Source organism: Phytophthora cinnamomi, assembly GCF_018691715.1.
Source record: "Phytophthora cinnamomi strain GKB4 chromosome Unknown Contig46, whole genome shotgun sequence".
NCBI lineage: Eukaryota > Oomycota > Peronosporomycetes > Peronosporales > Peronosporaceae > Phytophthora > Phytophthora cinnamomi.
Window position 1 is genome coordinate 22,002 of NW_027150979.1, and position 24,917 is coordinate 46,918.

The window sequence follows — 24,917 nt, forward strand, 5'->3', positions numbered from 1 at the left end:
ACAGATAGGATATCTGTTAAAGGTTTAGATACTTCCTCACATTGGTGTAAGTCGCACCAATGGATACATTGAAGTGGGCCACCACAATACCACAATGAGTGGTGCACTACCAAAGATCCTATTGGTAGAAAGCAGCATCTTTCTACCAATTAGAGACGTGTATCAATCCTTTCATAGATGATAAACAGTTTGAACAGATTTAGGAGGAAGATCAATTCACAAACGATACAGTTCTCATTTTACCTTATACAAGCTACTTGGTGTGTTATTTAATTTATATTATACTTGTCGACTCAAGTATAAATAATTCAAATTATTAATAAACTTCTACGCTTCCTGTAGTGGGCCTACTTTGGCTCACTACTTTAGCTTACACGTCGGGCTACGTGTATGAGGAAGCGTAGAAGTTTATTAATAATTTGAATTATTTATACTTGAGTCGACAATTATAATATAAATTAAATAACACACCAAGTAGCTTGTTTAAGGTAAAATGAGAACTGTATCGTTTGTGAATTGATCTTCCTCCTAAATCTGCTCAAACTGTTTATCATCTATGAAAGGGATTGATAGCGGCTGGCTGTCAGAGCCCCGCCAATATGCACGTCTCTAATTGGTAGAAAGATGCTGCTTTCTACCAATAGGATCTTTGGGTAGGTGTGCACCACTCATTGTGGTATTGTGGTGGCCCACTTCAATGTATCCATTGGTGTGACTTACACCAAGGTGAGGAAGTATCTAAAACCTTTAACAGATATTTATCTGTTAAACCATAAGTGACAATTGTCATGCACAAGTGACTGTTGTCACTTATGTGTGTAACCTCGTTACACCATCCCCGCGTTAAGCTTAGACGTGTTGGTCTCGACACGTCAATTAATATTGACTGCTTGTCAATTGTTTGTGCTGGGGATTTCCGTGCTCATCTGCAATGTGGACGATCAAGCTGAAGATCACCATTGCTACAGATTAACTCTCTGTTGCTGAGTACAATGCGCGGTAGCGCGAGGTGCGCCGCTACCACGGGGACAGACAACACAGTGTCTGTGTACGATTCTTCGATGTCTGCATTTCTTGCGCCAGAATGAGACTTACGAGCATGCGATTCACCAGACCTTGATGAAAGGCGGCGACACGGATACGAATGGTGCCATTGTCAGTGGACTCATCGGTGCACTGCATGGCGTGGAGGCAATCCCAGCTCGCATGCGAGAGGCCGTGCTGACATTTGATGCTTCAAAACCTTCAGCTACGCGACGTCCGCGCTCGGAGGCATATCGTGGAGCACAAGTTCCAAGGCTTGTTGAACAGCTTTTGGGACGAGAAGACTGATGTTACAAATTCGCTATTTGGGTCACCGCCAAACGTGGCGAACTGGGTACCGATAGTAAGTATTCATTCGATCGATGGTGAGATGCTTCAGTGCAGCAGCCAGCTTCTGCTTCAGATAACAAGTGCCGAATCTTTGTCGCAACTGTAATGTGGCGACCACGCATTTGTTTGGGCGTGCCATTCCGTGAGTCGATTCTCAATAGGGCGGCATTTCGTTTAGACGGATTTGCATTTATTGTATCAGTACAGTAGTCACTGCTGCCGGAATGGGGATCTGGCCTTGAAACAGACTGCCTACATCAACCTTTGTACCTTGCCACTGCTCGATCGGAAGCACTATCAGGTATAGGGCTGTCAATGGGGCCATACACTGACGTCGTCGTTTCACGAACAATTAAGCGTAGGCGAGCTGACTATCGTTAAACCATGTACCGTTAAAATTAGATGTTGATGATTGTCATCTTCCCTGAATGCTCGTACATGAAGGCGTGAAGAACGACCGTCCTAACTGAGCGGTCTCAATGGTTGAAAGCCACAAATAATGCGTACGTTTCGCTTTGTGGTGATATTGTTCGCTGCTTGTAGCCTCTATCGAGTAGTGGGGTCCATCCCATGTCATTTTGTCGTGCTGAATGACTCTGCAAATCTACCACGTATAGCGCGTCATGGTGTACGTCGGGTCAAGCTGCGTTTTCTCGTGCAACTTGTCAAGGAGATCAGGCTTAATGCGCAGCTCTTCATCTGTTGACCCCCAAGCGTTCACGTCAAGCTCCTTGGTGTGGACTCCGGCAGCGATGAAAATACTATCCACTCCAGTATTCTTGGCGCCTTGAATGTCATGATGCAGTGAGTCGCCAATCTGCACAACCTTCGATTTGTCCGCCACGTTCGCCAGTTGTAGGCACACATCAAAGTGCTCCTTCATCGGCTTGCCGAAGTTGACGACATCTCCGCCGATTTCTTCATACAGCTTGGCGATGCCACCTCCCATGTGCACGAACCGGTCGTTGGCGACAACTGCCAGCACGTCCGGATTCGGACACAACAGCGGCAGCTTGCGCTCCAGACCACCGCGCAGGAACTCCTTCATAGCGTCGTTCACATCACCCGTGTGGCGAAAGTCCGTGGGCAGAATCTCGGCCACACGGTCGCTGTAGCACACCTGCTGCGTGCCCTCCACCATGAGAAACTGGGCTTTGTCCAGACCCATGATCTCCACGTCCAGACCGTGGAAGATTGACTCTGGGTTTCGACGCGCGCTTGGTGACCTTACAGTCGAGGTCGGAGGTCATGAGCGAGCAGCGCGCGTGCGTGTCGCGTCTCTCCAGCAGATAGTCATGACACACCTCGTCACCGGTGACGCCCTGGAAGTCGGTGGAGAAGCCCATGGGCCCCAGCTTGATCGGGAGGCCGCAGGAGCGGTGTGCAGTGTTGGACAGCAGCACAACCTTCTTCCCCGCCGCGATCATGCGGTTGAAGCAGTCGACAGCCCCAACGTAGGGCACGGTGCCATTGTGCAGCACACCGTACTGGTTGATGAGCACCACGTCATAGTGCTCCAGGACCTCGGAGAGCCCCTGGATTATCTGTAGCGCGTGACAGAAGGAAAGGGGTGAGAGGGGGCTGGTGGAAGGAGGGGAAGTCGACATACGATACCTTCGTCATCGGTTTCTACTTGGTTGCGCGACGGCTGCAATTTCGCAAACAAAAAAAGTATCATGTCACTTAGCAGCTACTTCAGAAGTTGAAGTGCTTGATTATGCATTCCCACCTTCTCCTTGGTGGACCGACCGTTTGTGGTTTCACACTTCTGCCGTGTACATTGTCCCAGAGCGATCCCACAATCCTCGCTCGAGACACGGATATTGTTATTGTAGGGGCTCACAACGGCAGTGTAAGTTGTCGCGAAGTGTCGTCCTAACTCGGACAAGATCAAGTTTCACTGGGCAACTGACATCAGCTATCCAAACGAACAGGTTTCCTTCCTTATTGACGAAGGTACTTCTAGCAAACCGAGGTTAGGATAAGTTACCATCAATGTGGTTGTGCCAAAGAGGAGCGACGCGTACATCGAATTCGTGGATGGATGTACGAGGATGACCACATCCGTATACATACATACATACATACATACATACATACATACATACATACATACATACATACATACATACATACATACATACATACATACATACATACATACATACCGACAACACGAGCCAAAGAGTGCTGTACAGTATTATGATGATGCACTTGTTAGTGCTCCTTTTGGCGACTGCCACCTTTTGTACTGTGCACACGTAGAAGCGCGACGAGGACTTGTATGGGACGACACGCTTCGTTGTTTCTCCGTGAGCTCGACTTGAAAGCATCAAGGACTCAACTTGGCAGTTGCCTTGAAATGCAACGCGCAGGCTAATACAGTACGTGTATATGTCTTATCCGGATATGCTGCGCCGCACACTGGACATGCCCAATACATGCATGTAACACACGTCCTGCACATGTTCGCAGGACGTGTGTTGAAATGCATCACCCGATGTCGTCTGCAACCGTGCACACTGCAGCCATGCTTTTCTGTTCGCGACCCAGATGGAGAAGCCGAAAAACGTCCAGATCAAGGCTGCGCATTGAAATGCAACGCAGCATCAGAAGGCTTTTGCTGAGCGCTACGTGGTGTGCGTACTGCATGCTCATCAAAGCAGTATCCACTGTAAGCTTTCCACCTCTCCATCGCAATCAATTTCGTCGTGCTTCCTGCATCTGGTTGTCGGCGTCCTGTGCCTCGGAAATGCGGGAAAATTGAGACCCAATTTGTAGTGGGTCTAACTTGACTCACTACTTTAGCTTACACGTTGCGCAACGTGTATGAGGAAGCGTAAGTACTTAGTAATTACTTAGGTTAATTATATTTGAATACACAAATATAAGTTAACTTTAGACAAGACTCCAAGTAGCTAGTTTGAGGTAAAATGAGAACTGTATCGTTTGTGAATTGATCTTCCTCCTAAATCTGTTCAAACTGTTTATCATCTATGAAAGGGATTGATAGCGGCTGGCTGTCAGAGCCCCGCTAATATGCACGTCTCTAATTGGTAGAAAGATGCTGCTTTCTACCAATAGGATCTTTGGGTAGGTGTGCACCACTCATTGTGGTATTGTGGTGGCCCACTTCAATGTATCCATTGGTGTGACTTACACCAAGGTGAGGAAGTATCTAAAACCTTTAACAGATATCCTATCTGTTAAATTCACAAGTGGCTTGTAGCCACTTGTATGTGTAACCCCGCTACCCCCCCCCCCCCCTTAAGGTTAGACGCGCGGGGTCTCCGCACGTCAATCTTCGGAATTGACCATTCGTCAATTCTCCGCGTTTGGAGAAGAAACCCGCGCTCATTCAACGATGAGCGCGCCTCAGAAGAAGTCCGCAAAGTCGGTGGGGAGTCATCTCTCCATCGACGACTACTTCGAACGCCAGAAGGCGAAGTACGGCGACGTCGTCGACTTCGACGACGACGATGAAGACATGGAGGACGAGGAGGACTCGCCCTCAAAGCGTAAAGACTCAGTGTCGAGCGAATCGCTCGACCCTCACGCCAAGAACGTTCGCCCGCGTGAAGGGGACGAATCGGACGCTTCGAGTTCGAAGCGTTCGCGTACTGAGAGCGATACCCCACTCGCTTCAGCTGGGGCTCTCAGTACTCCGCGCGCTGCTGCTGCAGCGCGTGATGTTAAAGCTCAAGGCTCTCCGCGCGCTGCGCCTGCAGCGCGCGATCCATGGATGCCGTCCGCGTCCGAGATCGCGGACCGGTTTGGGAACTCGGTACCTCCGAATGAGGTGCCGCTGTACGTATGCAGCGCCATCAAAGATGACGCTGTGGCTGCCGAGCTGCACTTTGATGCGGAAACGCATCAAAGGCGCGATTACTACATCGGACGCTTCCATGAGCTCCGATGGTTCCAAAGCAAGAAGACATCTTCTCGCAGCAAAGTGCCCGAGTGGCAGGCACTTTGTCAAAGTTGGAACGCCTTTGTTGAGAACTTCAACAAGAGGCCGAGTGCTTACCGTGATCGGATTAAGCAAGCGCGTGATCGCTTCGAGACGTAGTCGAGGCGTGGAAAGCTGGAGCAACTTCATGTTGCTGCTGAGGAGGCAAATGTGCCGTGCGCTGTGCCCGAGGGCTTTCAGTGCACGAAGTGCTTTCCAGGCGCGGTCCGCTTGAGCGACCGCGACTTGAACGGGTACACGTCGTTCCGTGTGCCCGAGAGTCTCAAAGAGCTCCGTGCTAAGTTCTTAGCACGTGAGGGTTCGGGCGCTAGCGATGATCGCAGCGCTCGTGTTACTTCCGCTGCGCCAGCGCGTACTGCTCTTCGTACGCCCTCACCATTTCCGGAACGTCCTCCAGCAAGACGTTCCGCGGCTCCCATGTATCTCGATGGGGAGGAAATCCTCTCCAACGAATACGAAAACGAGCCCCTTGAGGGTTCGTTTTCGGGATACTATGGTCAACAATCCGCTCAACAATCCAGCGGGTTGAGCCGCGGGCGTCACAGATCGGTGGCGGCGGGGGTGGGAACACGCCCCGGGTATGATCAGCCCCGGGCTGATCAGTACGCGTCTCTCCACGACCGGGTGACCGTCGTGGAGCGTCTGCATGGGACTGAGTTCGCCGCCCTGAAGCAGGAGCTGGCGAACCAGAAGGCCCAAGTCGCGGCGGCCTCACAGACCGCCTCGAATATCCAGGTCGAGTTGGGGACCCAGATGAAGGTGTTGCTCCAGCGCTTCCGCTCGCTGGAGGAGAGGTTGCTCGTCGCCGAGGCCAAGGCTTCCGCTTCTGCCTCGGCTCCGGCCGAGGCTTCGGGTCAGCCGAGCTAGATGGCTCGTGCTGCAGGTACGGCTTCAGCCGCCCGACGTAAAAGGTCGGATGGAGGCGCATCCTAGACGGTATGTCTAGCGTGTATGCGTTGCCGTGTCGTGCCAACACAGGGAACGGCCGATAAAGCGCGGAGCAAGCTTGCTTGCTCCGAAATCCGAAACTGCATGTCTAGGCAGGTTTTGTGTAGCTAACAAAACTAATGAACCAACTTTAAATTCATTTGTGTTGCCTCTGCCCGCATTGTCTGCGTTCAGCTTCTGTTGATCAACAGAAGCTGCTATTGTGTCTTGGACAAACCGAATCACGGCTTGTCTTTTGGTGATGAAACTGATTGCATCCGAGCTGAAGTCATTCAGCTCGCTCTCCGCTAGAGGCTCGGCCTCTGCGTGGTTCTTTGCGGTGTCTGCGCCCTGCGCAGACCCGTGGTCGTTGGCCATGTTGTTGGGGGAGTCTGCGCCCTGCGCAGACTCATGTGGTTTGTCCATTGTTGCAGCTGACACTGTGCAAGTGTCAGCGGTTTTCTGCGGCTGCTGTATTGCAGTCGTAGATCCTCCCCCACTTAAAGTGGGAGCCATCACTCCGAGTAAACTCGGGAGGCGTGGATGCCGCATGGCATTCACGTAGAACGGTGTATGCCCGGTCGAGGCATGCACTGAGTTATTGATGGCAAACTCTGCCATCGATAAACACTCGCTCCAGTATTGGAACGAGTGAGCGTAGCTCTTCAACATATCGACGAGCACGCGATTCACGCGCTCGGTTTGACCGTCCGTCTGCGGATGATCCGCAGTCGACATGGAAAGCTGGCTCCCAAGAAGTGTAAACACTTCTTGCCACAGATGCGCTGTGAAGCGCGGGTCTCTGTCCGACACGATGTCGGACGGCATGCCATGGTGTTTGAACACCATGTCGACGAGCAGACGGGCTGTCTGCTTCGCGGTCACCTCTGCTGGCACCGCAGCAAGATGTACCATCTTGCTGAAACGGTCTACAAAGACCACAACACCGGTGTTCCCTCCGCTGTCCGGGGGAAGACCAAAGATGAAGTCCAATGACATGGACTTCCAACACTCCGACGGAGTCGGTAGTGATTGCAGTGGAGCCTGCGCGAATGGCGCAGGCTTCACGCGTTGGCATACCTCGCAAGCACGGATGTACTTGCGCACCCACTTATACTGGTGGTGCCAGTAGAAGTCGCGCGTGAGAAGGACGTATGTCTTCTCACGTCCGAGATGTCCCGCAGTGGGGGCATCGTGATACTCGTACATGATCCTGAGTCGCAGGTCATGATCATTCGGCACGACAACGCGATCCGCGTTGTCGTCCACTGCATTGTAAAGAAGCAGTCCGTCGTGCACCCGATATCGGTGTGCACGCGCACGAAGGTGTTTGGGCAACTTCTGACGAGCCTTGTCAGAAGGTGCTGTACCATAGGTCAACAAAAGTTTCGCGTCCGCGTCGTGCGCGTACGCGGCCTTCACATCATCCAACAGAGATGATGTGGGTTTGCTCGATCGTATGGCGTCAATGGCATTGACGTCAGCTGCTTCTGCGTAGTCCGGCCGACGTGATAACGCGTCGGCCACCACGTTTAATCTTCCGGGTTTGTATTCGACCCGGAAGTTATACTCCGCAAAGAATGAGAGCCATCTCGCCATTCTTTGTGAAATGTGTGGCGACTTCACTGCGGTGCGCAGTGAAGCATGGTCGGTGTAGACCACAAATGGTCTACTCCCAAGCAAGTACACTCGGAACTTTGCGAGTGCATACTTCATGGCAAGGAGTTCCTTGTCATGCACCGGATAGTTGCGCTCAGCTGGCTTCAGCTGACGCGATTGGTAGTAGACGACACGATCACGGCCCTCGTGATCGTGCTGCATTAACGCGCATCCGATCGCGAAATCGGATGCGTCACACACTACGTGAAATGGGCGATCTTGGTCAGCCACTGCCAAGATCGGCGCCTCAGTCAAGCCCCGCTTGACTGCATCGAATGCCTTTTGGCAATCGGGTGTCCAATTCCACACAGCTTCTTTCTTAAGAAGCTGTGACAGCGGGCGGATCTTGCCTGCATAGTCCTCCACGTACTTGCACAAGTACGTGGCCAAGCCAAGGAACTGCCTCAGTTCCTTGACACTTGAAGGCGTTGGCCATTCATTAATCACTCTGACCTTTTCTGGGTCAGGGCGGACACCATTCTTCCCTACGAGACACCCGAGGACGGGTATCTCGCTTGCCCCGAAGATACACTTCTTCAGGTTCGCGTAGAGCTTATGCTTTCGCATAAGCTCAAGTAGTTTCCGGAGATGCACCCTGTGCATCTCTATGTCGGTCTTCCCGTCCACAGCTCGGCTGTGGATGAATACATCATCGAAGTAGCTCGGTGCGAAGTCGCGCACCGAGCGCAACAAGTGCGTCACACACCTGTTGAAAGTCGCAGGGGCGTTCTGAAGTCCCTGCGGCATTACTAGCCATTCCCAGAGCATGGCGCTTGGCGTGCTCACTGCCGTGAGAGGGATATCGCTCTCACGCATTAGGATCTGATAAAATCCATCTCGCAAGTCGAGAGCACTGTAAACGGTGCTCCTGGCCATCGAATCGATGATGACATATTTTCGCGGTATCGGCGTCTGCGCCGGTACCGTCGCATCGTTCAGCTTGTTATACGCATGAAGGATGCGCCATCCGCCCTGTGGCTTCTTGACACAGAACGTCGGAGCACTGTGCGGGGACTTTGATTCCCGCACTTGTCCTGCTTTACGACGACTTTCAAAGAAGTCGTCGATCGCTTTCACTTGCTCTCGCGGCAGTGGCCACTGCCGCGTGACACAGTACTTCGTGCCCGGCACGAGATCAATCTCGTGCTGAATGCCCTTATCCTGCGGAAGCTCCGCAGGAATCTCTTCCGGGAGTACGTCTTTGTACTCCCTCAACAATTTGTAATAGGGACTCGACTTCAGCGAGTCCCAACCTTGTTCCTCGAAGCGCTCTCGCTTCGTCTTCGCACTGAGAGTGTCTTCACTCTCAGTGGTACTTCCCATGAAGAGCTGCCTCAGCTCTTCGCTCTCGCTCGCCGTTCTTTCGCTGTCCGAAAGAACGCAGACTTGCTCGATGCGTCCATCGTGCAAGTCGCGCGTGAAGCGATTCCAGCTCATGGCTGGAAGCGAAGTCAACTCCGACGCCGTCGTCGGAGGACTAGCGAGTTCCATGTCACGATACTGGAATCCAGTATCGGTGCGCGTCAAGATGCTTAGCGTCTTGACATTCGGCGTCACCGCCGCAGTCTGCCCAGCAGACTGCTCTTGTTGCGTCTCGGTCCTGACCGAGACTTGCGCAGCGTTTTCCGCTTGCGCCGTCTTTTCTTGTTGTGCGGAGCCCGGCTCCGCACAGTTGTTCTTCTTGTCCAGGCCCGGCCGTGGACAGTCGTTCGCCGGCGGACCCTGTCCGCGGGCGCGCGGTATCAAGCCCGGCTTGACCGCATTTTCCTTCGTGCAGCCCGGCTGCACGGTAATGTGTCCCTTCGCCGGCAGACCCTGTCTGCGGGCGCGCGATATCAAGCCCGGCTTGATCGCATGGCGCTTCGTCGTGCAGCCCGGCTGCGCGACAGCATGCAATTGCGTCAGTGCGGTACGTTTGCAACCGTCCGCACTGTTTGCAGCGTCAACTCCCGGAGTTGACACGCCTTCGTCACCTCGACGCCATTCATTGGCGGAGCCCCTCATGACTGAGGGTGCGTCGGCTCCCGGAGCCGACGCGTCGTTGTCGACCTGACCGCTTCGGGTCAGGGACTGTCCCTACACGCTTGAACGTGGGTGTTGGTTCCCGGAACCAACACATCTTTTTTTCCGACGTCGGCAGCATTGCCGACGTGGGTCTCACTTGTGCGCGCCTTCGCGCACTTCTTGGGCACTCCGGGACAGCAGCATAAAGCGCTGTCTCGACTGGTGAGCCGCGCGCACCTGCTGGTGCGCGCGCTGCGGTAACAGGGCCATCGCTCTCTGTTCCGCTGTCGCGTCCGAAGCGCACGAGCGTGCGCTTCTTCCAGTCTATCACCGGATCATGCCGTGCAAGCCACGGCATGCCCATTACTACGTCGAACTTATCGTCCAGGTCCAGGACGATAAAGTGTTCGACAAACATCCATTGTTTGTACGAGAAGCGCACGTTCACGACGCGCTTCTCGGTCTTCACGATGGCACCTGTTGCCAGTCGTACCTCCAGAAGACTTCAAGTTGTATCTACCTCCTCGAAGTCAAGTCTCGGCAGGCTTCGTAGTCGAACAAAGTTGTTCGACGCGCCTGAATCTACCAAAGCTCGAAGAGAGTCACTCGCTCTCTTCGAGTAAACCTTCAAGATGACTAGGTTTCGCCTGTCATCTTGTTTCTTGCAGTGAGAGCTGGTCTCACTGGGGGCTGCAGTCCTCAGTGTCGCGTGCCCGATGTCGGCACGCGCGACTGCATTACCAGTAGGGCGCCCCGCGCCTACTGGATGTTCGCGTTTTTTGTTGGTCCGCGGCGATGCCTAGCATTGCCACGACGGCCACCTCCAGGGGGCATGGGAGCTGTGCACTCCCGTGCAAAGTGACCGATCCTTCCGCAATGGAAGCATCGCACGTTGCCTCCCTGTTGCTGATAGCCAGCAGTTGTTGCGTTCGAGAGGTCCATTGGTTCTGGACCTCCCGTCCTGACTACCGGGCGCGGTTGTGGCCTCGGTACGTTTACATGGAGTTTAGCCTGCCGCAGGCTAAACTCTTCTTGCATGGCAAGAGTGATTGCAGCTTCGAGAGTACTCGGGTACTCTCGGAAGAGATAGGTCTTCACAGGCCCATCTCTAAGCCCCTTCATGAACGTGACGACCTTGGTCGCCTCGTCAATCGGGTTAGTCACGATATTTGATACCAAATATCGTGCGCGCTGCGCGTAAGCATGGACGTCATGCTTACCCTGCTGAAGGTCGAGGAACTCCGCCCTCGACCGGAACTCGTTTTGTGGGGGCTCAAACGCTTGTTTGAGCTCCTCTTTGAACACTTCGTACGTGCTGAAGCACGTAGGATCTGAGAGTCGGCGTCCATACGCCCAACTCCTTGCGCGTCCGCCAAGGCAGGACATGGCGAACGCGACCTTCGACAGCGGGTCGACGATGCGTCGAGCCGCTATGGCTGTGTCGAGTTCGACAAGCCATCGGAGGAGAGGCTCGCCCTCTCTTCCCACGTAATTGCTTACGCTCAACTTTAATGGTTGAGCACGCGGTGTCGTCCCTGACGACGCCGTCACTGAGGAAGCAGCGTCACGCTGCTCCTTCATGATGAACCCCAGAGCAACACCATGTTGTTCCGTCGGCGATAGCGTACGCAGCATCGTAGCTATCGCCGCTTCTCCAATGACTGTTGACAGGCGTTGGAGGGCCTCCCACTCTGGGTCAGACAGGTGGGGGCAGTCAGCGCGTGCAACATGCGTTGCAGGCGTGTTGGAGCTCTCCATGGACACCTCCGTGCTCATGTGGTTCTCGGCTCCGCGTTCGTACACCGCGTACGAACGTAAAGCAGTCGGTCGTTGGACGGACTACAAAGTGCTACCAGGTGTAGTGGGTCTAACTTGACTCACTACTTTAGCTTACACGTTGCGCAACGTGTATGAGGAAGCGTAAGTACTTAGTAATTACTTAGGTTAATTATATTTGAATACACAAATATAAGTTAACTTTAGACAAGACTCCAAGTAGCTAGTTTGAGGTAAAATGAGAACTGTATTGTTTGTAAATTGATCTTCCTCTAAAATCTGCTAAAACTGTTTATCATCTATGAAAGGGTTGGCAGCGGCTGGCTGTCAGAGCCCCGCTAATATGCATGTCTCCGATTGGTAGAAAGATGCTGCTTTCTACCAATAGGATCTTTTGGGTATGTGTGGACCACTCACTGTGGTGGTCCACTTCAATGTATCCATCGGTGTGTCTTACACCAATGTGAGGAAGTATCCAAAACGTTTAACAGATAACCTATCTGTTAAATTCACAAGTGGCTTGCAGCCACTTGTACGTGTAACCCCGTTACACAATTCGGGGATTACTAAGGAGGGCCCTCATTGGGAGGGTCCTCGTGATAATCAGGGCATTTGGGCAAACAGGTGGCAGATAACAACGCCCCAAAATGGGCAACACGCAATCCAAAACGTGCTGACCCACTTTGGCTGTTGTGGGTCAACCCCCATCTAAGTAGATTGACCCGATTTCGTTGTTGAGGGTCAACCCCATCTGAGTGGATTAACCCGATTTCTTTGTTTAGGGTCAACCGCACTATTGACCTCACTTCACTGTTGTGGGTCAGCGGTCGTGTATGCGTTTTGAGAGTCAGGCATTAGCGAATGACCCGAATTCGTGTGTGTGTGAGTCAACTATACTGAATCGTCCGTTTTGACCTTCATTTATAGCAACTGGATTTGCCAACAATTCGACCGTGGTGTCGGCCCTAGAGATCATCCGTTAGTGCGTTCCCTCGGCTAGCACCTGCTTCGACCCCCCCCCCCTCCCTCTCCTCTCTACTGAAAAATCCTACCCGATCTATCAAAGTGTTATCGGTTGATACGAGATGCGACCACCTGGTTGGCAACAAAACACGTTCTATCGAGATGACAACCCTCGCAATCGCCAGGCCTTGTTAAAACACTTCGGTCGATGCTAGAAGAGCAAGCAATTCCACTTCCTCTCCTCCGTTCCCTCGATGATTTGTACGTGGCACTTCAGCCAGAATGTACTACCGAAAACACGGAGCGTGTTGGGCCATGTAGAATTAGTGGATGGGTGGTTGCGATCAACTCGCTCGGCAAATGTTGGAAGTCGTGCAGTCCCAGTGGCACCATGATTAGCCTTATATGATCGAGCAACACGACGCGTTTTACGTAAACCTGCCGGCCCGCGCATTCTAGGACGCCAACTATGGATGCGATCGCGATAAATCCACCAGTGTGCATCAAAACGACTAGGCAATAACTTCAACTTCGCATTAGATTTCATGATAGCGATAATTTCATGACCGCAAAAATACGAAGCAATCACCGGAGACAGTAAATGCAGCTGCGGGAGATGAATTCAAATTCTTGTTCCCTTTTAGATTCCACAGTCTTGTAGAAAAATTCCATAAAAACTTGAGTCTCCTAGGTATTCTCAGATTTACCATACGCCGGGAGCGGATTGGATACAGCAAACTGGTCCAACACGCTCCGTGTTTTCGGTAGTACATTCTGGCTGAAGTGCCACCTGCAAATCATCGAGGGAACGGAGGAGAGGAAGTGGAATTGCTTGCTCTTCTAGCATCGACCGAAGTGTTTTAACAAGGCCTGGCGATTGCGAGGGTTGTCATCTCGATAGAACGTGTTTTGTTGCCAACCAGGTGGTCGCATCTCGTACGTGTATCGATGTGTACGACCCCGTCAGCGACGAGAGTGGCAAGACATACAGCAATGAATGCTACATGCGGATGGTGAAGTGCAAGAACACCAAAAACGATTCAGGTAACGATGATAGCGACAGCTCGTCTACGGCGAGTAAGGTGTCAAAGAGCACCAAGCCCCCCTCCAAGGCAGAGAAAACTACGAAGGCGGGGAAGACTTCAAATACTACAAAGAGCACCAAGTCGACCAAGATTTCTTCGGCCAGTGACAGCGGCATTGGAAGTCTGTACGAGGGCGGCTCTAATGGTGTCGTCGGTAATGCTAGCTCCGCATCGAGTGCTGACTGCGCGGGTGCTTTGTGGAAATCGGCGGCGTGATACTGGTACAAGCTGCACGCAAGCCTGCCCCACTGTCCTGGACGCGGTGACAGTGGAGGCGTGGCCAGCGGGCATTGGCCAGTGGACCTTGAAGAACGACGTCGTATGCGTATACATGAACCAGAAAGGAGGCAAACAGAATCTCTAAACCACTGTACTTTTGATTTATCCGCCTCGCAGAGAAGCATCGCGTAACAGGTTAACAGCCGCACTCGCTCATGGTAATGAGCACTCGTGGAAGAGCGGCAGCGGCCGCGAACGATGCCTTGCAAGCCAACCCAACACCGCCCGCAGCGCAAGCTAACCCTGCGCAGCCTGCCGCGCAGCCCGCCAATGCGCCACAAGTCCCTGCGCAGCCTGTAACGGGGTTACACACACAAGTGACAACAGTCACTTGTGCATGACAACGGTCACAAGTGACAACTGTCACTTGTGCATGGCAATTGCCGCTTATGGTTTAACAGATAAATATCTGTTAAAGGTTTTAGATACTTCCTCACATTGGTGTAAGACACACCGATGGATACATTGAAGTGGACCACCACAGTGAGTGGTCCACAGATACCCAAAAGATCCTATTGGTAGAAAGCAGCATCTTTCTACCAATCAGAGACATGCATATTAGCGGGGCTCTGACAGCCAGCCGCTGCCAACCCTTTCATAGATGATAAACAGTTTTTAGCAGATTTTAGAGGAAGATCAATTTACAAACAATACAGTTCTCATTTTACCTTAAACTACCTATTTGGTGTTTTGTTTGATTTATATTATACTTGTGGACTCAAGTATAATTAATTCAAATTATTAATAAACTCCTACGCTTCCTCATACACGTAGCGCGACGTGTAAGCTAAAGTAGTGAGCCAAAGTAGGCCCACTACACAGCCCGCTGTGCATGATGAAGCCCCAGCGATCGCCGCAGCGCTCGACCCCGCAATCATGGCCCAGATTGCCAGCGTAGGCCCTGCGCTCACCGCTTTGGCTGCTGCATTTGGAGCGAACCGCAGTGACGGCGGAAATCAACGCTCGCAGCCAGAGCCCGAACAAGAACCGAATGGTGACGCCGAATCAGACGGCGAGGCCGGTACAAACCCCGCCCCCGAACCCGGAAAGCGTTCTGACAAGGTTGACCTACGTAACATCAAGGTCGAACGATTTGATGGCACTGTAGCGTCTGGAAGCTTCGACGCCAAGGCTCGTGGGTTCTGTGAGGAGCTCGACGAGCAGATGGACGATGCCCAAGCTCTCGCCGGCCAAGTGTGGAGCGAGGACGTGAAGAAAGCTGTGTTCAAGATGCACCTCACGGGTATGGCGCGTCGTTGGTATCGCGACTGGCGTGCCGCCAACCCTGCAGCGTCTTACTCGGACGGAGCGAATGCGCTGACCTACGAATTCAGGCCTGTATTGCTCGGAGTGGACATCGCTGAGCGCATCAAGAAGGAGTGGAAGGGCTGGAACGAGACGTACCGCGAGTATGCGGACCGGCTCCTCCAGATGGCAGATGCGTTGGAGGGTGGAAAGACTGTTCCCGCGAATGCGCGCCACGCCCTCGTTGCGTTCGTGCGCAACGCATATCCCAAATTCACTGACTTCCTAGAGACGAAGGTCAGCTTGGAAGAAGAAAAGCCTGACGAACAGTTTAAGGTCGCGGTCACCGTTTTGGCGTGCAAGGCGGAGACGGACGGCCGCCTCCCGGAACGCAAGAAGGCGAAGGCTGCGCCTCATACAGCACCCACGGCAAAGAGCAAGTTTACGAAACCCGCAAGCAAGAAGCTGCACCAGACGCCGGCAAAGGACAAAAAGAACCCGAAGAAACGCGCCGCTGAAGCCAAAGCAGCTGTTGTCGAGCGCAAGAAGAAGAAGACAGCAACCAACGTTGGAAGCAACAAGTCCTCGTTCACTTGCTACGTGTGCGGCCAAGCCGGACACACAGCTGCCTACCATCGCCGATACCTATCCGGCGATGGTGAAGCCAAGGAAGAGAAGGGCGAATCAAACCAAGCCGCAGCACAGTCCTTTGAGGACGAATCCAGTGGGAGCGAGTGAAGTGTTGGCGTCAGGTGGAGCCCTATACTATTGGATTCGGGCGCATCCCACCACCTGACGGGCCGACTGGACGCCTTGACCATCACCAACAGCCACCAAACGCTGGCGGTCAAGGTCGCGGATGGAAGAACGGTAGTGGCCAAGGCCAAAGGAAGACTGAACGTTCACGCCATGGTGGACGATGGCCGTGGCAACCCCATTCGACGAGACTTTGTTGTGGATAACGTTTACTATGTGCCTGGATTCGAGAGCACACTGCTGTCGGTGTCCACGCTTGTAAAAACTGGTCACGGCGTTGAATTTTCCGAGTCCAGCTGCACTGTGTACAACGGTAATCGGCGTCGAGTTGGTTGCGTGACCCGCCTACTAAATGGGGTGTACTCGGTGATCACAGAGTAAGACGCTGGGCACGCTCCGCCAAGCGCCACCTCCGCCTCAGTGCTCGGAGAGGACTTGGAGAGCTGGCATAGACGACTCGGACACATGAACTACGGTACTTTGCAGAAGATGGTGTCCAGTGGAGCAGTGAAGGGACTGAAGGTGGCTCGAGGAACCGAACCTCACATCTGCACAATTTGCGCTCTGATGAAGTCGACCAAAGTGCCTGCTCCCTCCCGCAGGTCTAGTAGTGATGAAGTTGCTGACGGAGTGTGTCACGCCGATCTTAGTGGCCCTGTGTCAAAATCTCGAAATGGAAAGCGGTACATTATGGTGGTCGTGTGGAGAGACTATGTGAGCGCTTACGGGCTGAAGCGCAAGTCTGAAGCTGCCCAAGCTATCAAGCAGTTCCTCGCTCTAATCGAGCGCCACGCCGAGGTGCAGGCCTCCTCCATAAAAGTGCTGCGGACTGATGGAGGGACCGAGTTCCTGAATAAGGACGTCCGCAAGCTGATCCAACAAACGGGAATACTTCATGAGCACACGACGAGATACTCATCGTTCCAGAACGGAGTTGCGGAGAGAGCTATTCGTACGCTCACTGAGATGGCGTCCGCCATGTTAGCGGACTCGGGTCTTCACCACTGGTTGTGGGAAGATGTCTTGAAGCATGCAGCCTTCATTCGCAATCGCATACCAAAGGCTGGAAGCAGTGTCACTCCACACGAACGGATATTTGGCCGGAAACCTTACCTCAGTAAGATACCCATCTTCGGGCAGGCCGTAGTGGCACGCATTCCACCGGAGATCAGACGCAAAAACCTCCGTTTCACTGACGCTCGTGGAGAGCTGGAAGCTTTCGTCGGCTGCAATGATTCAATAAAGGGCTTCCAAGTTCACATCCCAGGCCCCAACCGCAGTGTTATCGAATCTCGAGACGTACATGTGCTTGACCGAATGCTACACGAACTCAACCCAGTCGATGAGGATGAAGACCTCGGTGACGCAACTGATGAAGATGACTCCGATGCAGAAGATTCTAGTGCTGAGGTCACTGCTGACCCAGCTCCATCGGAGCTGACAGCCGCTCGACGCTCCAAGCGTATTGCGCAACGAAACGAGGATCAGGCGCATGCGTTCTCGGTGCTCGCCGAAGTCATTCGGGAGCCGATGAATTTGGCTGAGGCCAAGAGATCCCCTCAATGGCCCCGCTGGGAACAGGCCATAAGGGAGGAAATCGCGGCCCTCTTTGAAAACGGGACCTTTGAATGGGTTGAGCCCCCGCCTGATGCCAAGATCCTCGATCATACGTTCCAGTTTCGGTTAAAGTTGGGATCCGACGGGGATATTGCTCGATTCAAGGCGAGACTATGCGCCAGGGGTGACAAACAAGAGTTCATCCTGCATTTCCTGGACACCTATGCTCCAGTAGCTGCACTCGTCACGGTTCGCATCTTTTTTGCTATAGTGGCGAGGCTCGAGCTGCACGTGCGCCAGGGCGACGTGCCATCGGCCTATGTGAAGGCCGATCTCGTCGAAGAAATCTACATGCGTCCCGTGCCGGGATTTTCAGACGTAGAGCATACTGGACTAGTTTGGCGACTACGCAAAGCGCTGTATGGACTTCGTCAAGCAGGTCGACAATGGCACAAGGAAATTGATGGTTTCCTCAGGGAGTATGGGCTCTCGCCGACGCGCGCAGACCCGTGTTTGTACTTTGCTTATGTGGATGACTCACTTCTGCTAGTGTGCTTGTATGTAGACGACCTCCTCATCGCACACAAAGAAGAGGAGCAAGTGCTCCGTCTTATGGCTGCGCTCAGTCGCAGGTACCAGGTCAAGGACCTCGGCGAGCCCGACCAGTTCCTCGGCATGCGAATGGCGAAGTCCGTCCTGCTGCTCTCGCAAGCGACGTACGTGCAGGAATTGCTGCACCGCTTTGCAGTTGATGAGACGCGACCAGCCAGTACACCCATGGTCCCGAACACGCGTTTGGACCTGGAAGATCAAGTTCGAAGTCCGGAAGAGACCACCTTCATGCAGCGCCTGCCGTACCGTCAAGCTGTCGGCGCGCTTCTGTATCTGGCTCGCGTGAGTCGACCGGACACCAGTTTCGCAGTGAGTCAGTTGTCAAGACACTGCGCTTCACCAAGGAAAGCGGCTTGGGAAGCGGTGAAGTTTTTGTTCCGCTACCTAAACGGGACCAAATCGATGCAGCTACGATTTGAACCAAGCGGCGAAGATATCATGGTGGCGTCCGATGCTGACTGGGCTAACGACCGCGTGGACAGGAAGTCGATCTCCGGACACGTCGTGTTCCTTTTCGGGTGTCCAGTCGCTTGGGGCAGCAAGAAGCAGACCATCGTCGCGAAGTCAAGCACAGCTGCTGAGTACATCGCCGCAGATGTCGCCATCGAAGAGGCGATGATGGTGCGACTGATCGTCGACGAGGTCATGCACCAGAACACACCGTTGACGCTGTGAATGGACAGTCAGCCCGCCATCGCCCGATTGAAGAGACACGGGTTATCGGAGACCCAGAAGACCGTGGACGTCAAGTTCAAGGCCGCCAAGAGCTTGCTTCAAGAGGGATCGATTGCAGTGCAATATTTGCCGACGGGTGAAATGCCTGCCGATCTGCTCATTAAGGCTCTAGCCCGAATCCAGCACCTACGCAAGTGTGGCATGTGTTGCCTTGCGAGCACCGGGTAGCAAAGCTGCTCGCGTGCTGCTTGTGGGGGAGGTGTTGAAATCGGCGGCGTGATACTGGTACAAGCTGCACGCAAGCCTGCCCCACTGTCCTGGACGCGGTGACAGTGGAGGCGTGGCCAGCGGGCATTGGCCAGTGGACCTTGAAGAACGACGTCGTATGCGTATACATGAACCAGAAAGGAGGCAAACAGAATCTCTAAACCAATGCACTTTTGATTTATCCGCCTCGCAGAGAAGCATCGCGTAACATGCTTGTCCTGATATTTACTCCTCAGTGTGCGGCTCAGACGGTGTCACCTACTCGAGCTCGTGCCAGCTAGAACTTGCTAGCTGCAAGAACCCGAAACTTAAGCTGGTCGAGGTTAGCGAGGACGTCTGCGCTGGTTCGGAGGGATCTACCTCGAAGCAGCAAACTGTATCAGAGAAAGCGTCAAAGTCTACGAAGACGAGTGCTGCTTAGATTGCCGTGCGGGGAAGCCTTCCTAGCAAAGTGGATATCCCTTTACGGGTAGCAGATACTATTAGCCTCTGATTATCAAATACTACTTCGATTCTCGAGAAGCAGACTACTATGAATACTCCACCATTGTCAATTGACTTACGCTTACTACAGTAGTTGCAGCAGCTTTGGCGATATTACGTAGTATAGTATTAACCCCTTAGTTCCCGGATTAGTTACGAGGTGTAAACTTTTTCCTGTCCCATATACTAACGTATAAGAATTTGTATGGGCCTAGCTGTCGCAGCAGCTATGCCACCGGGATAGTACAGGGTTTGTTGCGGATAAAGATTTGACAGATCCAACATAATAATAGGCTTTACGTAGGCTCAATTTTGGAAGGCTGTGTCTCATATGATGGCAAAGCCAACATAATAACTGTCCTGGCTATCGGGTAGCCCCATTTCTGAAATGTTACACACGATTAGTGTGCTGACTTGAGATCTATAGCCCAATGAAAAGAATGTAAAAAGAAGTTTCAATTGATTGCATCCTGGTCTGTACCGAATACCTAGACAGACAGTTCTTCATATCCGTGCTCACTGCCATGCGCCGCATCCGAAATCGATCCTCCGTCGCCGCCACTCTCGTCCACCGCACTCTCCAAAGCTCGACGGCGACGTTTCTTTCCGGGGCGAGATGGTGGCGGGCGGTTACGAATTTTGTGCTCTTGCAGCAGGTGCCGTGGGATAGCGTCCCCATTGTCCCAGTCACCATGCCAGATGTGATAACATGTCTTCTCCTTCCCCTCTCGCACTACATTGCAAAGGTATGTACTTCATATAGCATCAGTGTCAGAAGGTTGTCCAAAAAACTATCACACAGACATAGAGTAACTCACCGTCGATTGCCCGTTGAGCATTCGGGACAGAAGTATTTCGTGTACTTCCTCGGTTGCGCCTTGAAGAGTGCACACACCTTACATGAGCGTTGGCGGCGCTTGAGGCCCTGGTCATTGTCGACAGTGTCGGGGTTCTCCTCCAGGCAGTGGCCGTCTGCTGAGTATGCAGCCTCCGCAACGGCAGATGTATTTCGCACTGGCGAACCTGTTGTCCTCTCCTGGGCGCAAGTTGCGTTCTACAAACAAACCCATCAACATAAGCAACAGTTATGTTGGAACAAGACAATCCACTAGCAGTCTGATGTTGTCTTTGTCAACATACTACGTACCTCAATTTCAGCGTACGCCTCCGGTGAATTTATCGCCAGCAGTTGCTCCAGCAGCGTCTCGAAGAAGGCGAAGTGCTTGGCAGGTCTCTTGTTGTTCACTTTTCGGTGATGCCGGAATACAATAAACGCATTCACCAGCGCCATGTCGAGTAGTCCTAGAAATAGCCCCTTGTAGTACTTGCGCGTCTTGTAGCACAGCTGCACACTGTACTTCTGCATCCGGAGCTGGTCGTGGATGTCAACACCGCCCATCCAGCGGTGGTAGTCACGAACCAACTCCGGAGCAGGAACACTCCGCATTTCTCCATCGACCCGGCGCACTACAACAAATACAACACTCGGCATTAGCAATACTATGAAAATAAGCAAACCTCGTATGATGTACTTACTCACGGTTCCTGTCTTTCGACTGCCTCCACTCGACAAGAGATGAACCGGGGTGCGGTCCATCCACATCGCCGCTGTTAGCTGCGGGAAGTACTTGTTCTGCGCGATTTTGATGGTGCCTTGTGGTGGTACCATCATCTTCTTTTTGTTCACGGTCTTGTAGTCTTTCGTAGTGATCACGCCCTTGGCGTAACCTGCGCGGTCTGTCCGTATTGTCCCCGTAATGTACATCCGCCGATGCATCAGCTCTAATGCCAGCTTCACGGACGTATAAAACCGATCAGTCACAACCAAACGCCACGGCGACGTGGGAGATGGTGGGCACAGCGCGTTCATGTTCCTAAGCACTGCCGCTTCACCGGTATTGTTGTCTTTTGGAACCGGCGTCTGGAGGTGTGTCTTGGCCCCACAGTAAACCTCAATCCTAGCAATGACAGCAACAATCCCAAACACAGCTATGTTAGCGTTATGTTCTACAAATAAAAGACCAGGAGTAAGGTATGTTGACTTGAGCCAACATAAGGACTTTATCCAAAAAAAAAACAGCAAGCCGGAGCTTGCTGTAGTTTTCGTCCACGCACCTCATGCAATACGCTGTCTTGGCACAGGCCGCCACGAACACCTTAGTCCCCCACTTGTGGGGCTTGTCCTTGTTGAACTGTCTTGTAGGGTTGTAGCGCGAGCGCGAAGGCAGGGTAGCTTCGTCGAAGCTGATCACCGGTGGCGCGCGGTACCCACGAGCAAACGTACGTTGTAGCACGTCAACTACCGGCCGAATCTTCCAGGCCCGGTCAATGCCTGCTCGAGGCGACTTGTTGTTCGAAAAGTGAAGGTAGCCCATGATATGGAAGAACCGGTTCTTCTTCATGAACAAATGAAACCGATTGGCAGGGGAGTGCACCGACTTGCTTCGTTGACCAATGTGCTGCGATTCCCTTTCGAATAGGCGTCAGCATCCGCGCGATCAGCAATGCCACGACGCACAGCACCTCGTGTGGCATAATGACAGGTACGGCAGCAAGCCGTTGGTGAATAGCGTCGAGATCTTCGACGTCCAGCCCGTTTCGTCGCTGCTGCGATCGTATCGACCTCGCCCGAAGAGGGATCGACTGCTTGTGATAGCGGTTGCTCTCCACTGCTATCTGGGTCCATAATTTGGGGGGCATGAAGTAGAAGAGGAGTGCCAGCGGGTCGTCTGCTACTGCCATCACGCTGTTGCTTGGTCCGTAAACTCCGCTGTACAAATCGGCGTACGTGGGATCCGGACCAAATTTTGCAGGATCTACACGCCACACAAACACCACAGTTAGTTATGTTGACCGCATGTTGGATGGTGATTGTCCTTATGTTGGATATTGTCAACATATCGTACCATATTCCCAGCCGTCCGCTCTCATCTCTGATATCGTCTTCTTGTTTCGTGCGGTCGACAAGCACACCGACTCCGGAATATCGACAACCTCTTCATCCGAGTCTTCGTCAGTGAGGTCTCCAATATCCCAGTCTTCCACCCAGTCGTCGTCGCCCAAATCATCCTCGTCTTCCGGCTCCTCTTGCAGTAAAGGGTCCTCGTCGGAGTTGAGGCCCGTGTACTGATCAGCTCCTGCAGGCATCAGGTTCGCGTCTCCATCCACTACACAGGTTAGTGGTAACGGCACGGCAGTACCCCCAGCGCACGCCTCACGCTCTTCCTCCTCTCCGCCGGAACATTGGAGGACGCTTCGGCGCCGCTTCCGCGAATTTGCGGAGGTCGAGGCTTCCGGCGTACTGACGTCGACACCACTCACGCTCGTCACCATTTCCGCAACTACTTCGGTCACTTCAGCCAAAGCTGGTGCCACGGCCGAGACCACCGCTGGTGCTTCGGTTGAAGCTCGCAGCGATCTCGTCTTCTTCTTGCCCGTCGTCTGCTTCTTGTCCTTGCCCGTCGTCTGCTTCTTTTGTCTTGGCGCCACTGCCACCTCGTCGTCTGCGGTCTCCTTGGCCCCACTCGCGTCGTCATCTGCAGCAGCTTTTGATTCAGCAGGGCTCGCGCGACCTGCATCCAGCACTGGCGCCGGTCCCTGCTTAGACTCTGCGATCTCCATAGCCGGCGTTGTGTGCTTCGCTGGCTTCTTCCGGGACTCTTTCTTTTTCTTGTTCGTCCCCTCGTTGCCTTCTTTCTGCTCTGCCCGCCGGATTCGCCGCCCGTGACGCTCACTAAGCAGTGCCTCGCGGCAGAGCCGGCGCTCTTGCTCAGTGAGCTCGTACCGCGGAGTCTTGGGCGTCGGCGCGACCATTTTCTTCTTCTTCTCGGGCCGTCTTTTTGAAGAATGAGCTTTGGTGGCTGTGGGCTACTCGATGATGGTGGGTGCGCCGCGCTGTTTTTTATCCCGTTCAACCATAGCCCGCCAATGGACCCCTACACCTGTGCATCCGTCCATTTTACACCAAAAATAATATCTTCATTTCAGTATGCCTCGACATAGACGGATACCCCATACAAATTCTAAGTCTAAGATCCGCTTATGTTGGAGGTCCAACATAACAAAAACGCTGCGACAGAACTGAAAGGAGCTATACACCTCTTATGTTCTACGGTACAACATATGGGAACTAAGGGGTTAATATCCTGCAAATGGATATTAACACTTCATAATTTCATTTCTTTTTAGTAGAATTATACCTTTACAGTATTCGATACCAATGGACGGAGTTGCTCGAGCAAATTCCTCGAATGTGACCGTACTGCCTACCCAGACAAAATGTAGTTGTCACTGCGGAATTCTGGTGCTTTGTTTTTATCTAACGTGGCGTTGTCGACAGCCACCGCCGTGACAGACTCGTTCAGCGCGACGCACTGAAGCGAATACAACGAGTTGATCGACTCTGTGTATATGTAAAACCAACAGTGCTCTCGACGTGGTTGCTGTTGTTGTTGTCACAATCCGACAACATGGAGCACTCGTTAGGTATTCGACGCCGTTCTCGTCGTACACGGGGTCGTACTCGTCCATGCACAGGTCAGCGCACGATGCATTTTCAATGCTGTCATTGTTGTCTAGTGTCTGAAGCGAAGGTGCCATCGACGGCGTGGGCGTGGATGCACACTCTCCGTCATAGGCCTGGGTGATCTCTTTATCGCTCACGCAAGACATGAGACGCACGTGGCACTCGTTGAAGTACGTTTCACCAACTGAACCACACCTAGGCTCTTACGTGTCGTGGCAGCACTTGTCACCTGTCGTTGATGTGATCGTGGCTACCGTGAGGCCGAGAACGAGTCTCACCGCGCGCGCAACTCGAGGTGGTGTTGAGTGCGGGGCTTGATGTGAATTGGAGAATGAATCTCTGACAGGCGTGCCGCGCGAGGGAGGTTCTTGGGATCCGTACTTCTTGAAGCAGTGCAACTCAAGTCCGCATATCCGCGTATTCATCATGTGCAGTCCGTGAGCAAGCTCTCCCATGGATTAAAGCAGTCATTTTTGACGCACTTTATCTGTCCTTCGCGCACGGTATATCTGGCGGCAGATATACTTCGGGAGCTGTGCGTAGGAATGTTGGTACATGGTGGTGTGCGAAAGCAGACGTCCACTTAATAATACCTTCGTAGCTTAGGGATGTGTGTTTCTCAGAGAAACTTTACTCAAGCGCAAAAGACCTTGCTGAAGACATGCTAGGACATTCTATTGGTACTACTTTTTAAAAGCGCTTCAGGACAGCAATGCTGCTGAGTCTGTCGAGTACCTACGCACAGGTGCGTGATGCATGC

General features: G+C 52.9%; 4 protein-coding genes across 4 annotated transcripts; 2 read left to right on the forward strand and 2 right to left on the reverse strand.

Moving 5' to 3' along the window:
• Positions 1-1,978: 1,978 nt before the first annotated feature.
• IUM83_12578 (TIGR01459 family HAD hydrolase) lies at positions 1,979-2,997 on the reverse strand (the record flags this gene model as incomplete). The annotated part of the gene is made up of 3 exons (XM_067937210.1): positions 1,979-2,526; positions 2,606-2,918; positions 2,989-2,997. 3 exons carry the CDS (start codon positions 2,995-2,997, stop codon positions 1,979-1,981), a joined length of 870 nt encoding a protein of 289 aa, XP_067790405.1.
• Positions 2,998-14,913: 11,916 nt separating this feature from the next.
• IUM83_12579 (Zea mays Retrotransposon Opie-2) lies at positions 14,914-16,020 on the forward strand (the record flags this gene model as incomplete). The annotated part of the gene is made up of 1 exon (XM_067937211.1): positions 14,914-16,020. The coding sequence occupies one exon, from the start codon at positions 14,914-14,916 to the stop codon at positions 16,018-16,020; it is 1,107 nt and encodes a 368-aa protein (XP_067790392.1).
• A 54-nt stretch (positions 16,021-16,074) lies between these two features.
• IUM83_12580 (Retrovirus-related Pol polyprotein from transposon TNT 1-94) lies at positions 16,075-18,882 on the forward strand (the record flags this gene model as incomplete). Its single annotated transcript, XM_067937212.1, has 2 exons — positions 16,075-16,415; positions 16,689-18,882. 2 exons carry the CDS (start codon positions 16,075-16,077, stop codon positions 18,880-18,882), a joined length of 2,535 nt encoding a protein of 844 aa, XP_067790479.1.
• Positions 18,883-21,584: 2,702 nt separating this feature from the next.
• IUM83_12581 (Pleiotropic drug resistance protein) lies at positions 21,585-23,445 on the reverse strand (the record flags this gene model as incomplete). The annotated part of the gene is made up of 3 exons (XM_067937213.1): positions 21,585-21,590; positions 22,072-22,448; positions 22,539-23,445. 3 exons carry the CDS (start codon positions 23,443-23,445, stop codon positions 21,585-21,587), a joined length of 1,290 nt encoding a protein of 429 aa, XP_067790480.1.
• Positions 23,446-24,917: the final 1,472 nt, after the last annotated feature.